Raw genomic sequence first — 16,970 nt, 5'->3', positions numbered from 1 at the left:
AATTATGTGATCTCATACTGGTTTTAAGTAGAAGTTTAGAAGAAACTAAAACTAGGGCTTATGATTATTTGAGAACAAAGAATAAAGAGTTCATGAAAGGAATGTTTAAATCTAAATGACAAAATACAATATTCAGTAAGACTCATCTAAAATACTGAAAAGCCCCACTCTGAATACCATCCACTTAGTCCCTGTCATGGTGATTTTTGTAATTTTACATCTCTCACACTGTTCTGTATACCGTGCCATCTGTAAAATAATATAATCATATGCTCAAAATGAAGAGAGACCTCTTGATTTATTTAGAGTTATTAATGGAGCATCTTCAAGAAATTCGAACTCTAAGACAACGCTTAGAAGACTCCATTAAAACTAATGAGAGATTGAGGCTACAGCTTGAACGGCAAGTAACAGATATGGAACTAAATCAAGGTAATGAATGAAATACACTTTTTCTTAAAGCTTGAGTGATTTGAACTTTGCTGGAGGACTGGGTGGGTTGAGGGTAAAACTGAAAACCCTAAGCCTGGCTATGATATAGATTCAGTGCAACCACTCCTTTGGCATTACTCCATAGAGAACTGGATTAGCAGCTTCAACCCCACCACACTGCTTGTTTGTTTGCATAAATGTGGATCCCATGATCCCCATCTTTGACTTTGTCCAGTGCATGAGGTATCCTTTCCATAGTGTACAAGCGTCCCTTACTGCCTTTCCGTCCACAGCATCTCACACACAACACCAAAACAGGGTTTAAATGCAGTGGAAGACCTTTCATCCTGGGAACTGAAAAGCCCTTTTAGATCACTCTGTTGTCAGATGATAATCTAGATTATCTAGATTTGTCTTACATTTGTTATTGCTGACACATGAATAAAAAGAGACTTCTTTGCTTTTCACATGCCTTCTCCTTTTTCTTCACTTTGAAGTTACTAGATCTGAGTCTCCACTGTGTCCAAGCACAGACAGGGGCAGCGGCAGGGAGGCAGTTGTAGCTACCTAATTTTAGGGCTGCCCAACTCTGGTGTAAATTAGAGCAAGATGAGTCCTGCTGTAACTCTGGTTCCTGCCAGTGATGGCATAAGGGTCTCTTAAGGCTTGTCTCCACTATGGGATGGGTTGATGTTGCAGCGATCAGTCCACTGGAGGTTGATTTAGTGGGTCTAGTGAAGGTCTACTAAATCAAATGCCATTCACTCTCTGTTAACTGGAATTTCATCTGAATGAGATGAGTAAGAGGAGTCAATGGGAGAGTTTGACCTAGTGTGGTATGGACTCCTTGGTAAGTAGATCTAATCTAAATTGATTTGAATTACACTACTAATGCAACTCAAATTGTGTTTAGGGCTTAGATTGCCCTGTCCTCACAGTGTAGATCTGCCTTTACTGTAGCTCAAGTTTGAATGTAACGGAGCTCATCTTTCTCCCTCTCTTTCCTTTTATAAGAGCATACGATGTGGCTGCACTATCATTACTGGCTGTACATCTGTGGAGATTCCTCTACATAAGGGGGGCATTCTCCCCAGGAGTCTCTGAGTATTTTAAGGCCACTATGTGCTCCATAGCAGCACAAACTGACATTTGTGGAATAAAGAATATGGTGCATTATCTGGAGCTTATCATCAGAATTGCTTCCTGTCAAAAGTGCATAACCAAACAGACTTTAACTAACAATATAAAGCAGAAATGGATCGAATTTTTAAAGTTTTTGTTCAGCTCTAATGATAGCATTATTCAACCAGAGTGGTGTTCAACACCTTTGGAAACCAGACTTTCTGTTTTAAAGTTTTTTCACAGTGAATAGGCCAGTCTTTAACCAAGCAGGATTTTATAGTATGTATATGGTACAATGCTTATTTGTTTATACATTACTTTGTCCTCATTCTCCTTTGCCACACATTCCTCCTACAGCAATATATTAATTTGCAATATTACTTACGTCGGAAGCAGGCAACAAGTACCTACATGCTCTCTGCGTACTCAGGTTTACTAATACTAGTATTAGATTCATTACGTTTATACCATATCCACAATCTATTTCTGTTGTTTAAATGGATACTACCTACAAATGGCAGTTTGCTTTCAAGAATAATTTACACTGATGGAAAGGTGTATAAAAGCATCCATTTCATTCATGAAGTATTTACGCTTCTGGAAAGTCATATTGTTCTCATGAAATAACCACACTGAAACAGTTTCAAATTTTTTACAGCTTCATAAAGATTCTGGAAAGGGCATCCATTAATTCGGTGAAAGTATATTTTCTTTATAAACTGTCTTATGCCTTTCATGTGTTGTCTTGCTACTTTAGTAGATTTACCAATGCATGGAAGGAAAATTTGGAGAGGAATGGGAAAAGTAGCTATTTATTAGAACAAGCTCCTCTTTTGTTATATTATTTTCTCAGCATTTCCTGTTGCTTTTCAGGATGTCTTGCCACTTTTGTCAAGATTTTTACACTGTTTTGTGTGTTAATTTTGAATTTCACTGTAAAAACAAACTTGTTGCTAATCGTGAACTAGAATTAGGCCTTGTAGATATAGATATAGATATAGATATATATATAGATAGATAGATATATAGATATATAGATAGATAGATAGATAGATAGATAGATAGATAGATATAACTTAAGCATGTTTTTATTTAATATTTTGTTTTGTTTTCCTTAAAAAAACAAACAAGTTATAACATGTACTTAAATGACAACAGGCAGCCTGTTACGTTAATATTATATCAAGTTATTTATTCACTAGACCAGTGGTCTCCAACCTTTTTACACCCAAAATCACTTTTTAAATCTCAGAACAGGCGAAGATCTACCACCCCACCCCTTCCTTGAAGCCCCACCCTCTCTATTCTCCTCCTGTCCATCACTTGCTATCCCCAGCCCTTACTTACACACTCTGATAAACAGTTTATTTTTAAATTATGCGATACATAAAATTAAAATCAGGTGTTTATAGTTATGAAATAAATGGTCTGTTTTTTATTCATGCTATTTAAATCTAAAATGAAGCATTTATAATTATACATTTTGTGGGGACACAGTTCTGCAGCTGGGGCAGGGGAAAGGGAACAGGGTGCTGGGAGGGCAGAGGACAGGGTTCTGCAGCTGGGGACAGGGTGCCAGTGGGGACAGAGTTCAGGGAGTGGGGACAGGAATGGGGACAGAGTTTGGGGAGTGGGGACGGGAATAGGGACCGAGTTCTGTAGATAGGGACAGGAGAGTGGGGACAGAGTTCGTGGAGTGGGGACAGGAATGGGGACAGAGTTCTGTGGCTGGAGCCAGGGGAGTGGGGACAGCATTCTGTGGCTGGGGAGTGGGGTGCTAGTGGAGGCGGCGAGTCCCCTGCATCTCTCTCCTCCCAGGATTCTCCCCTCCTCCCAGGGAAACCAGCCCGTGCCTGCCCTGGGGCCGACCCCACGCAGTGCAGGGAAGCCCCGAACGCGCCTGCCCCGGCGCTAACCACCACCCCCCTGCACAGAGAAGCCCCGCGTGCGCGCGCCTGTCCCAGGACCAACCAGTGCAGGGAAGCCCCGCGCCTGCCCAGGGGGCCAACCCCCCAGCGCAGGGAAACCCCATGCGCACTTGTCCCGGTGCCAAACACCCTCCCCCACCCCCGCGCAGGGAAGCCCCGCGCGCATTCCTGCCCCGGGCCAACCCCTCCCCCCCCCCCCCACGTGCCTCCCGCGGGGCTGACTCACCCCTCCTTAAGGTAAGTAGTGGGGCTTCTCAAAGGTGGGAGGGAAATGGGGGCGGGGCAGATGGGACGCCTCGCGAGCGACCGGTCGAGGCCTCACGATCTACCAGTAGCTCGCGATCGACCTGTTGGTGACCACGGCACTAGACTCTAATACCAAGAAATGCTTTAGACTGTCTGATAAATATTTTATATATGTAGGTACACACACCATATTTTGCCATGTTACCATTTTATTTGTAACATTTACTTTGTCTGAAGTATTCAGAAGTCTCTGAGCTGGTAGCACCTAATGAATCATGGAGTGGTAGAATGGTTCCATAGTTAATGTTGAGCTGAAATTTTCACTAAAATTAGGAGTAAATTTTGTCCGTATTTCAACCTTTAATTCTCAATTTTCTAGGTTTCTAATACTTGATTTGCTATTTTTATATATTGTAAAAACAGTAAAGGTTTTATGTACACTTGTGCTTCAATTGCAACTGCAAAGTACTTTTTGTCTGTGGGAAGGGGGCATTTATTTATATATCTTTACTGTTGTTTTTTATGGTGCTCATCTCAATCTTTCTTTGGAAAACTATAAGGTCTACACACCTTTTTGTGTTCATTGTTGCTATCCATGACTTGACTTAACCAAAACTCTTCAGCATAACTGTAGTCAGAGGCCCTGAACAGGTACACTCATCTATGAGCTGGACTGAAGCACTTGTCTTGTTCAGAGCCCCACTGAAGTTAGTGAGGTTCACAGGTGCAGAATTCTGTGCTAATGGGTCTAATTGCAGGAGGTTGGTCTTATTACCACTGTGACTACATTTCCCCTTTGCTAGATTCTAGAGCTTTTCAGTGTAACTTGTCAAATAACATGAGAACTGGGTGACAGGCAACAAATTAAATTGGGATCTAGATGAGATCCTCAAGTTCAGGCACTTCAAGCTGAATTGCTTTTGTTAAAATTTGAAAGGCAAAATTCTTTTTGAGTTCACATAGCTACCTTAATTCTAACATATAGATAGTAAAATACCATTAGTGCCAGACTTCTAGTGCCTTTGAATCGTTGAGTAATGACAAGAAGGGTGTATCATGGCACGCTACGTTCTAGTTAGGTAGAGGCTAAGAGCTTCAATTGGGATTGCAATAAAATGAGGTTAGTCAGAGAAAGTACAGCACATCAAATTGAATTGCTATAGCTGAAAGGCATCCGCTGCCTGCATTCAGCTATTTCTTTTCCACATGGTTATTTCTCTATTATCAACTGAACAGTTGGCACCCATTTAGTTGTCTTGATCTTTGCTAAAACAGTAACATTTGAGTCAACTGTTCAATAAAAATATATTTTAAATACACTGTTAAGCCCACTGGACTAAAGAGCTTTACAAGTCTAAACAAATATATGTGTTTTACAAAGAGCTATTGCTTTATCCATCATTGGAATGTAGCCACTCTGGGAGTGGAACATTCCAACTTTAACAGTGCACTGTAATGTGGCCCATCTCTGTGGTAAATATGAATAATGTTACGCCCATTTCAAACTATGTGTGGCATTGATGAAGACAGAATTATTCCCCAGGCTTGTCCAGGATACCAGAGTTAACTTCTCTACTCATACAAATGTTATTGGATTTTTAGAGATCACAAGTGGCCAGGAAGAATCTCAGTTTTTAATCTTAGGCAAAGAACAGCAACTTCAGCAGCACATTCTGTTAGCATAATTTTGGATCATTGATTCAGCATTAACTTGGAAGCAAAAGTGTCAGCAGCAGAATCAATATCACTATTTCCCTTCACCACCCAAGGTTTTCCTTAAAGATCTTCCATGCAAATATTAATCCATCCACACTCTGGTTAGCTTGTGAAATCTGAATAGCTCTCGTGCGAGGTGTTGTGGCTAAATGTAATACAGTTTGAAAACAGATGATGTGCTAAATTTATCACATGTTGAACTTTACTACAGTACACTTCAACTTAAAAACGTGTGATGGTCACACAGGACCCAGCAAATACTTGAAATTTGTCGCACTACATTTTTTTTGGTTCGTGGCCAAAGATAGAGGTGATGTATCAGGTTTCATACCAAATCTTCCAGGGATAATTTATCAATGTTGGTCAGATTAGCACAATGATTGTGGGTATTTAGGATAGAGAGCTTTGGTTTTGTTTAGCGTTTACCTGAATTGCCTTACAGTCTATGGCAATGATAATCTTCTAAATAACTAGGGAATAAATATCTTTCATAACAAGTTTTTCTGCTTTGTTTAAATTGTTGTGGCCTGGAAAGTTTAATCTTTACTGACCTAGAGATGACTCATAAATCATTTTATGTATATATTTATAGATTCTGCAAACATTTTTATCCATGGCTCAGAGCAACATAATTCTCTGACTTCTGAAATTCATTTCCTGAGGAAGCAAAATCAAGTTCTGAATGTAATGTTTGCAAAAGGATCTAGAGGTAAAATCTGAAACTCTGCTTTAAAGAACCAGCTTGTAATTTTGAAAGCACCAAGCATTTTTATTCCAATCAGAAAACAACAAAACCACGTACATTCCTTTCATTAAATTGCCTCCCCACTCAAGAAATTTTCTGACCAGCCTCTCTATCCAAATGTAGGATAATAGGGTTGGAGGAGTTGGGACAGTAGCACTTTACCACTATTGTGGTGCTTCTGCCTCTGACCTCAGCATTATCCTTTTTTGTGTCCTCTGTAATTTCCTCTCTGTGTCCCTCTTTTTAGCATGTGTGTGCATTCCACTTTTCCTTTGTGCCATTTTTTTCTCCTTCTATCCCTTTTTTGTATTTCTTCCTTTCCTAAGCTCTTTGTTTAAAGATCTTGCCAAAGGAAATTGGCTAAAATTATTCAGTTTCATTCTGACTGGAGCTCCTTTCAGGCAGAGTTGGTTGTAAAGGAAAAGAGACTAATTTCCCGTAAGGTTCTAGAACCTGAAGCAAAGAGAAAATTGGTAGTTCTAATCAGTTTCTCTCTGCAAGCATTTTGCCTCAGTTTTGTTATTTTTGAATGATCCATTTCCTTCAGTATCTTCTTAGCTTGGATCTCAACTCTTCTCAGCTCCATATGTGAGCAATAAAGCCCCCTTAACAAGGAGCTCTTTAAAACATGTAAAGCTAATCTTTGGGTCAGATGTCTTTCTGTGATTGAAAAGAGGAGTATTGACTGACTACACACACACACAAAAGCTTGTGAATACTCTCCCAGTTTCATGTTTTCTGATCTAGAATCAATTGGTGTTTAGTGTGTGCAGTGTAAAACATAAATCCTGAATAAGTTTGCTATCATTATTTCTGTTCATTGCTTTGTTTGACAATACGCTTCTATTGTCAGGGCTTCAGTTTTGTGAAAATGATGTCTGAGCCCTTGCCTGCCCTGCAAACACTTATGTTGGAATAACTGTGTTGCTCAGGAGCATAGAAAATCCATACACCTTTGCAGTTGTCCCTGTAAGCTGAGTGCATGGGTGGCCACCCCAGAGAAATTCAGATGCCACTCAGATGATTAGCAGAGCGCCCACAGCTACCTGCATCTGGTAGCACATGTTTAGTATACATCTACACTTGCCTTGGTACACATAACAGAATGTATTCTGCACATGGATGGAAAAAATTAACAGGGGACACTGCCCCTTAGTGCTGCAGTTATACCAGATGAACTCCAGAGTAGACAGCACTATGTTGAAGGGAAGGCTTCTCCATTGACACAGCTGCCAGCTCTTTGGGAGGTGGATATCTATACTGATGAGGGAGGCTCTCTCATTGGCATAGGTAGCATCTTCACCAAGAGCTGTGGTGGCGCAGCTGAACCAGAGTGGCAGCTCCACTGTAGTACTGCAAGTGAACAAGCCCTAAGTAATGTCCATCACCGCAGAGCAGAGTTCTTTTATTTTTAGAACTGGGTCAATTTCCCCAGGGTTATGGGCACCTTCCACTTTTTATCTTGAGAATAAATCTCCTGCTTGCAGAGCATTTTGTTCTCTAGTATCTGTCCAGTTTCAGCCTTGCCTCTCCTCCTGTGGTAATACATGAAATCACATGGGCCCCTTCTGCTGATTGTTCTGAATCAGCACATTCTATTTTCAATGCAAATCAGAATGATTTAGTCACAACATGTGACTGAGTGGGAATTAAGTGGCAGAATCCCATATACCATGCTGGAAATGACCTTGTTTCTATCTAATTCCAGTATTTTATCACCTTGTTATATTGCTAGTGTATATTCATAGTTTGCTTGTAGCTCTGTGCAAAGGTATGGGATCTAAATTGTACAGTTCAGTATTTTAATATAAAACTAGAATAGTCAATTCCAGTTATATTAATCTTTTGGACACTGGTGACTAAGTCCTAGTTTCCTGCTGCAGAATGTAACTTCCAGTGAAGTCAGTGGAAAGTGTTTGAATCCTGGAATAAGAGGAGCCAGGCATTTAAAAGCCCTGTGGAACTGGCAAGGTACTGATGGCATGCATACAGATAGTGCTAGGAAAGATCATGTCAGCATTCAGTGGAGGGGTCATTCGGGGACAAGAAAGGTAGGAATGGCCTTACACAGTACCTTCTTCCCCTCGACTGACTCAGTAAACACTCAGGATGAATATGCTTCCTGTCGGTGCCTAATCCTACCAATAACTGAGTAGCCCCTTTCCTTTGATTTCGTCAGATGGAGAGTGTTTGACATGTGTGAAGTAGTGATCAGCTTCTTACAGAATTGGGCCATGAGTGTTCTAGGGATTAAATTCTACACTCTAGACACATTTATCTACCAAAATACATTAGAAAACTGGAATACTAAAATCATATAAGAGCATCCTATTTCCATTATTATTTTGCCAATGCTTAATACATTGTATTTGTGGAGTAGTGTTGTTTGGTTACAAGAAGGAATTGCAACCAACTTGTATTTCTTCTCATTTCAGATAAACAAAAGGAAAATGAAAAGTTAAGAGAATCCCTCTCTAAGAAGAATGCAATCATTGAACATCTTCACAAGGATTATGAATGCATCAAGAAAGAAAATGAAATGTTGCAAAAACAAATTGGCAAAAAGGAGGATGAAAATAGACATTTGACACGTGAGATTTACAGCAGTCGTAATGAATTGAACAGGTATTAATCCTTTTTCTGTTTGACTGTTTTCTCAAATGAACAGTGTGTGACATGAATGCTTTTAGTTATGGCCATTATACGTTATTGAGTGCTGCATAATTATATCCCAGGAGCAGAAAGACGGGTGGGGATTTTTAAAGGAATGAATAAGCAAAATTTTACCTTTGACTTATGAGAACATTGGAACTTACAGGTTGCAGACAGAAATGAATGCAAAGCAACATCAGCTGTCTGAGAGTGACAAATTACTGCAGTCACTCCGAGTTGAGCTAAAGGTATATGAAAAGTTGGATGAAGCCAGGAGAAGCAGAACAGGTATAAAATGCACTGTCATGACTGCACTTTGTTATTACAGCCAGCTCTGGCTGTGATCTTGTTAGATTACACAAGACAAGAGTTGGGCCGAGTTGTTATTTCCGTGGTTTTACTTAAACCTCTATTACAGCTACAGAAAGTGATTTTAGTGATTTAATAAAATCACTAACCCCTGCCCACTTGTTAAAATTGAACCCCTGCCCACTTGTAGTTATTAAAGTTGTAGGGGAAGAGAATGAAACTAGCCAGACTGCTTCTCTGCCTTTTAGGAGTGAGAGAGCAGAAACTCTTTGAATGAGAGTTTCTTCTTCTGAATGAAACTCTTCTGAGTGGAGGTGCAGAACAGCCTCAATTTTTATGGCATGCTACCTGCAAAATCCAATAGAAATTAATACCATCTTGCAGAAATTAATACCATTCCTTGCTATGTTAACTTTAATTCCCTGTATAGTTTGATTTAGGGTACGTCGACACGGCAGTGTTATTTTGGAATAACTAATGTTATTCTGAAATAACATAGTCCGCATCTACATTACAAGCAGTTATTTCGACAATGTCAAAATAATGTCGAGCTAGAGGACTCCTGTAACCCTCATTTTACAAGGAATAAGGGAAGTTGGAGGAAGAGTGCGGACTTCCTCCTGTGTAGACAGCGTCAAAAGCCGAAATAAGCTATTGACATAGCTGAAGTTGCATAGCTTATTTTTGCTTTAGCCTAGCTGTGCAGCTTAGTGCCCAGGTGCAGTATGAGAATCCAGTTGCCAAGGGACAAAGGGAGGAATCTAGAGGGGTTGATTCAAGGATAGAGCTAAATTGTTCTGCAGAGCTTACAACATCCACAAAATTAGAGGATCACAGCAAACCTCCTTTCTTTGCTGCTGCAAGCTCCTTCATAATTGACTGGTGAATCTATTTGAATCTTAGAATGCAGGACCTCACGGAGTCCTTTTTGTGCAATGAAAGGGAAGAACAGTGCCCTGAGTGTTTCTCAGTTTCAGATTGGTTCCTCTGGTTGCCAGGTGATCATAGTTCCCTTGTCATCACGATTCCTTTTGTTCTCTGGCCTTCTCCTTGTGCCAAGATTAAGCCTGGTATTTTTCCTTCTCTCCGCCTGTGCATTAATGCACTTTAGATTTTATAAATCCTTTCCATTCTAGTCTCTTTATTATATAGCATTTTGCTTTTGGCGTGCAACTTACTAGCTTTTATGGACAAAGTGTAAATAATTTTCAGCTCTTATTAAATCCTTTGAGGGAAGAAGCTATTAAGATTTTCTTTTTTTGTCAAATCATTATCTTAATACTGTTTGTAGTTAATTCTTAATATTGAGAATAAAGCTGGCTATAATTTACTAGCTCTGCATTTTGATAATGTCTAATGTTTTAATTGTTAACAATGTTAAGTGTTTCCTTTTAAAGACATCTTGGATCCTGGAAATGATGCAGCGGAAGAATTCCAAAAAGATCAAAATAATCCACTTGACTTACATGAACTATTGACTGAAATACAGAGTTTGCGAGTGCAACTTGAAAGAAGCATAGAGACAAACAAGACTTTGCATGAAAAATTAGTGCAGCAGATTTCAAAAGAAAAGAGAGAAGAAGCAGCCTCAGTGTCAGCTGTGAATATCAGCTACCTTTTAGAAAGAGATTCACAGCATAATACAGGAATGAATGGTACTGTGCAATACATGCTTTTATAACATGGTAGAAACCTGTACCCTGTTCTTCAAAGATACCTCTTTCTCCTAAAGCGTTATGTGACATCAATTATGTGATTTGGGAGCAATGTATCAGCTTTTCAAATCCCTTTCTGATTTAAGAACATAAGAACATAACAATGGCCATACTGGGTCAGACCAAAGGTCCATCCAGCCCAGTACTTTGTCTGCCGACAGTGGTCAATGCCAGGTGTCCCAGAGGGAGTGAATTGAACAGATAACGATCAAGTGATCTCTCTTCTGCCACCCATCTCCACCCTCTGACAAACAAAGGCTAGGGACACCATTCCTCACCCGTAATGGCTAATAGCCATTAATGGACTTAACCTCGATGAATTTATCTAGTTTTATTTAAACCCTGTTATAGTCCTAGCCTTCACAACCTCCTCAGGCAAGGAGTTCCACAGATTGACTATGTGATGTGTGAAGAAGAACTTTCTTTTATTTGTTTTAAACCTGCTGCCCATTAGTTTCATTTGGTGGCCCCTAGTTCTTATATTATGGGAACAAGTAAATAACTTTTCCTTATTCACTTTCTCCACACCTCTCATGATTTTATATACCTCCATCATATCCCCCTTTTGTCTCGTCTTTTCCAAGCTGAAAAGTCCCAGTCTCTTTAATCTCTCCTCATATGGGACCCGTTCCAAATCCCTAATCATTTTAGTTGCCCTTCTCTGAACCTTTTCTAATGCCAGTATATCTTTTTTGAGATGAGGAGACCACATCTGTACACAGTATTCCAGATGTGGGCGTACCATGGATATATAATAGGACAATGAGATATTCTCAGTCTTATTCTCTATCCCTTTTTTAATGATTCCTAACATCCTATTAGCTTTTTTGACTGCCGCTGCACACTGCATGGATGTCTTCCGAGATCTATCCACGATGACTCGAACAGCTCTTTCCTGATTAGTTGTAGCTAAATTAGCCCCCATCCTATTATATGTATAGTTGCGGTTATTTTTTCCAATGTGCATTACTTTACATTTATCCACATTAAATTTCATTTGCCATTTTAGTTTTGTGAGATCTTTTTGAAGTTCTTCACAGTCTGCTTTGGTCTTAACTACCTTGAACAATTTAATATCGTCTGCAAACTTTGCCACCTCACTTTTTACCCCTTTCTCCAGATCATTTATGAATAAGTTGAATAGGATTGGTCCTAGGACTGACCCTTGGGGAACACCACTAGTTACCCCTCTCCATTCTGAAAATTTACCATTTATTCCTACCCTTTGTTTCTTGTCTTTTAACCAGTTCTCAGTCCATGAAAGGATCTTCCCTCTTATCCTATGACAACTTAAATTACGTAAGAGCCTTTCGTGAGAGACCTTGTGAAAGGCTTTCTGGAAATCTAAGTACACTATATCTACTGGATCCCCCTTTTCCAGATGTTTGTTGACCCCTTCAAGGAACTCTAATAGATTAGTAAGACATTTCCCTTTACAGAAACCATGTTGACTTTTGCCCAACAAATTATGTTCTTCTATGTGTCTGCCAATTTTATTCTTTACTATTGTTTCTACTAATTTGCCTGGTACTGACATTAGACTTACCCATCTGTAGTTGCCGGGATTGCCTCTAGAGCCCTTTTTAAATATTGGTGTTACATTAGCTATCTTCTAGTCGCTGGGTACAGAAGCTGAGTTAAAGGATAGGTTACAAACCATAGTTAATAGTTCCACAATTTCACATTTGAGTTCTTTTAGAACTCTTGGGTGAATGCCATCTGGTTCATCTTATGTTCTTATGTTCTTAACTAGTCCCTCAACTAGTCACTCTCCCTCCCCTCCTTGCTGCCTCTATCAGGGGAGCAGCAATCGGTGCAGTGGAGAGCCAGTTTAAAAGCCCCCCAGTACTGTTTCTGGCGGGGTGGGCGAGGGGAGCTGAATCCCGGCTTGCGCCCAGTACCACACACTGCGCCTCTGCTTTTTAAATGTATTACGAGCTGCAGACTCTTAAAACGTTTAGAAGGCTAAATCGCAGCAGAGGGGGTGCAGCTGTCGGGTTCTGCTGCTGTGCTTCTGACTTTTAAATGTATTAAGAGCCAACTATTGGAGAGCTCCTCTTTATAGAGACTCCTGCTGCTGACTCTGATGTGGGAAGTAGGACCATTGAAAACTCTACTGAAAGTATGTTTCCCATTTAGGCTGTTTCTAAACTACATCCCTTTTTCGGTAAAGGGATGTAAATTAGGCACGTTGATATTGCAAATGAAGCCGAGATTTAAATATCCCACACTTCATTTGCTTAATGGCGGCTGCCGCTTTTTTTTAATTGGGATTTTTTGAAGGGGGAGGGGGAAACCAGCAGTTAGATGGGAATATTTTGAAAATAAAACCCTTTTTCAAAAGATCCTGTAAACCTAATTTTTAAGGAGTACAGGATCTTTCAAAAAACGGGTTTATTTTCGAAAGATTCCCGTCTAAACTGCCAGTTTCTGTTGTTGGTGTGTGTGTGTGTGGGGGGGGGAGGGTTGGTTGTTTTTATTGTTTTTGCAAAAAAGCCCCATTTTGAAAAAAGCAGCAGCCGCCATTATGCAAATGAAGCGTGGGATATTTAAATCCCAGCTTCATTTGCAATATTGACATACCTAATTTACATCCCTTTACCAAAAAAGGGATGTAGTTTAGACACAGCCTTACTGATGCACTCTTTCTTTTTTGAGCGTATAAATGTTGGTCATAAATTCTCTGCTACAGGCAGTAATGTATATGAATTAAAAAACTGTGAACATGGTACATCTATCCTCAGCCCCCTCACCTCTACCCTGCTCCTGCTCAGTGGTTTGAGCATGGGCCTGCTAAACCCAGGGTTGTGAGTTCAATCCTTGTGGAGGCCATTTAGGGATTTGGGGCAAAAAATTGTCAGGGATGGTACTTGGTTCTGCTGTGAAGGCAGGGGACTGGACTGGATGACCTTTCAAAGTCCCTTCCAGTTCTAGGAGATAGGCAATCTCCATTAATTTAATTTATCCCCTAGCCAGACCCCCGATCCCGAGCCTGGCTCCTGCACCTTCCTTTGCTCTTGTACCATCCCCACTACCCAGACACAGCCTGCCCCTGCATCCTTCCTCACTTCCTCACCCCTCCCCTCCATTTTTGTTCCAACCCCAGAGCCTGGGAGGGGGGGGGGAGGGCACAAAATCCACTAATCATGGTGTCTCAGAAAAGTAATTCTGGCCTATGGGAAGCCCTGAACATCAGTCCTCCCTTTTCCTCTCCCTCCCCCAATGGGGCTGGAGCACCAGAGGAGTGAAGTGTCTCAGGGGCCACATCAGTGAGGGTTGGTGATCTTGGAGGTTTTTTTTTCCCTGTTTCTCACTTTTGTGGTCCCCAACTGATTTTTCTGTGGGTCAAAGGCCCCAGATCCCAAAAAAGGTTCTCCACCCCTGCCATAAATAAAAAAAAGACATGGGGACCTTTTGAATTGGATATAAATTAATATTTTACTTTATATAAAATAAAGTTAGATAAACTAACATGTGAAAGGTAAAGCACTTAGTCTGTTTAATAATTTTAATTAATATTTCCTTTTTTACTGGTTAAATTAAACTGTTCTCCCTAGCTGCAGCACTAGCAAAATGGCTTGGACGTTGTTATGTAATTAACAGCAAGTTTCCATCAGCTAATGGTGGTCCACAGAAAGGTTTGCATTGAGCCAGGTGGGCCACAGGCCAAGAAGTTTGAGAACCACTGTGTTAGGGAGATGTGTGGGCGAGACTGGTGGCAGCATGGCAGGGCTGGGGAAACAGCGTCCCCCAACCACGAAGAGCAGCCTGGGCCTGGCCCCGCTGACCAGAAGCACCACCCACACTCACCTAGCGCTGGCCTCTCCAAGCAGGTAGAGCATCAGCAGGGAGCAGGGGGGCCACGGCAGCTGTGTTGCCTTCCATGACCCCAGAAAGTAATTTCTATAAAACCTTTATCACTGCTTACATTTTTAGTCTGTTGTAACAGAATCATTTTACCACTCAAATTTTTCATTAACCCTCTCTTATGCACACTGTTTGAATTAGTTTATATTTGAAAAAATTGCAGTCCACATTTACAAAAAAAAAGCACATACACACCCCAGAAATTCCTGTGTACAAACCGGCATAAATTACTTTCATGTTTTGAAAGGATCAGGCTTTAAAAATTAAGTTTAACTTTTTTTTTTCCACTTTAGAAACACAATTAGTATCTAGAGACGATTTAGACAGCTCTTCGCGGTGCAGTAGCAGCTCCTCCACTGGCACATCATGCACCCCTCGTCTTGTTCCCGGTCATCGTATGTGGGCAGACAAAAATGGACGCCATATCCTTGGCTTGATTGAGGATTATAATGCTCTACGGAAACAGATCTCAGAGGGACAAAAGCTGGTATCTGAAATGGAGGCACCTCTCAGAGAGATAACTGGGTTGAAACACATGGAACCTAGAGTAAAGGTACACAATGATTATGAACAGGGGAAATGGAATTTACCTAGTATTGTAAAACACATAGATCAGATAAATGAGCTTCCATGAATAACTCTACTAAAGCACCTGTCAGCCCTGATATTTACAACTCAGGTCCCTTCCTAACACAGATGGTCAGCTGCATATTGATTTAATGATGATTTGGCCAGATGATCTCCTTCTATTTCTGAGTCAACAGTCTGATTTTTACCTGTGACTTTAAATATGTTTTAACCTATGTGTCACCGATGAAATTACTGCTTCAAAATAGAAGTAGGGAGGATGTATTACATTGGAAATATAATCGGAAATCAGATAAGGAAAATATGGAGACAGAATGTGTTAAAATGGAGTTAAGGTGGAAAGCAGAACTAGTTGAAAGTCAGACTTTCTATTCTGCAGGAAATTTCAGAACAAAAAGTAGAATTTTCAGAATTCCTGGGTAGAGGAAAATCTGGGTTTTTTAAGTAACTAAAATGTTTAGTTCTAAAAAATAAAAAAGTGAACGTGGGAATTCAAGCCCCATGTTCCTGGCTAAGCCCTGACTCCTTGGATGTTTAGATTCCACATTAGGATATTGTAATTATTCCAGAACAGAGTATACAAACTCAGGTAATTTTCTTTTAAATTAACCTCAAATGAGATGCAAAATTAAAGTTTGTAGGGCTCCATAACTCTGCCCCCCTGTCATAACTACATGAAATAACCATGCAAATATGACTGATGCATATGTTGTCACATACTAGGTTAAATTGATCTTAGAAAAAACAGTAGATTTCATTTCCCCCCTTTTTTGGTGTCAGTTGAGTATAAGAGGGAAATCAGAAACTAATCTAACAAATTAGAGATTTCTTAACTAGTCAAGGTTCAGCTTTCAAGACACTGTAATATATACTCATTATGCTTCCAGTTGAAGCAGACTGATATGGAGCCGTCATGTATGGGCTGTATTCCTAGACACAGTAATCTATTACACTTTTTTCTTTAATAATCAAGCAGCTTGGTTTGAGGATGATGTATTATAGGAGGAATGTGTTATATTGTTTTTTTCACCATTTTCCCTTTTATTCAAAAGGAGAAAGAGTGCTTGATTCACTATGTAAAATTACTTATCCTGTTCATATCAATTACTAGATTTACTTAATAGACTACCCATGTTAAGGATATAGAAAAATCCCCGCTAGTCTTTAAAAAATAGGGGGATAATTATATCATGTTAAAAGTGCAATGCTTCTCTTTACCATTTTCATATTCACAAAGAGATTGAATGTAAAGCTTATAACAATTCCAGAAAAACTTTCAGACATTGTATGTGTGATCATACACTATAGCAATGTCTGCATGACAGTTAAGACTCTCTGAAGTATCTCACATTTTCGGATGACCTAGTTAAGATACTAATAATGTCTGAAGAAGTAATCTCCCAGCATGATTGTAACTTGTTTTGTTGGTGTAAAGATATAAGTAGTAAGTTTCACGATTTGAAGTCTACCACCAAGCTTTACATCTCTGAAGTTTCAAACTACTTAGCAAATGGGATATTTTACATGACAGGATGCTTGTTGTTAGATAATAATACTAAATAAACATTCACATGGCATGTTGGATGTGGGAAGGCAGAACAAATGCTTTTTTATCCCACTTTCCCCACCCCCTACATTGCCATCTCTTTC

The 16,970-nt window shown here is 40.0% G+C and overlaps 1 protein-coding gene across 5 annotated transcripts in view; it reads left to right on the top strand.

Annotated features, from left to right (window-relative positions):
* Positions 1–16,970, top strand: part of CDK5RAP2 (CDK5 regulatory subunit associated protein 2) — a 176,797-nt gene that overhangs the window by 138,942 nt on the left and 20,885 nt on the right. For 4 of the 5 annotated variants that reach the window (XM_089772987.1, XM_006129080.5, XM_089772986.1 and 1 more), the window contains 6 exons: positions 307–432; positions 6,037–6,153; positions 8,625–8,814; positions 9,008–9,129; positions 10,548–10,805; positions 15,026–15,285. In XM_089772987.1, the coding sequence (XP_089629113.1) occupies positions 307–432; positions 6,037–6,153; positions 8,625–8,814; positions 9,008–9,129; positions 10,548–10,805; positions 15,026–15,285 (1,073 nt within the window). The remainder of the gene's footprint in view (positions 1–306; positions 433–6,036; positions 6,154–8,624; positions 8,815–9,007; positions 9,130–10,547; positions 10,806–15,025; positions 15,286–16,970) is intronic. The other variant, XM_089772988.1, reaches the window with a different exon arrangement.

The sequence above is a fragment of the Pelodiscus sinensis genome, chromosome 23 (assembly GCF_052426305.1).
Source record: "Pelodiscus sinensis isolate ZL-2025 chromosome 23, ASM5242630v1, whole genome shotgun sequence".
Lineage (NCBI taxonomy): Eukaryota > Metazoa > Chordata > Testudines > Trionychidae > Pelodiscus > Pelodiscus sinensis.
The sequence above is the reverse complement of the archived record's forward strand: the minus strand, read 5'-3'. Positions and strand labels throughout refer to the sequence as shown.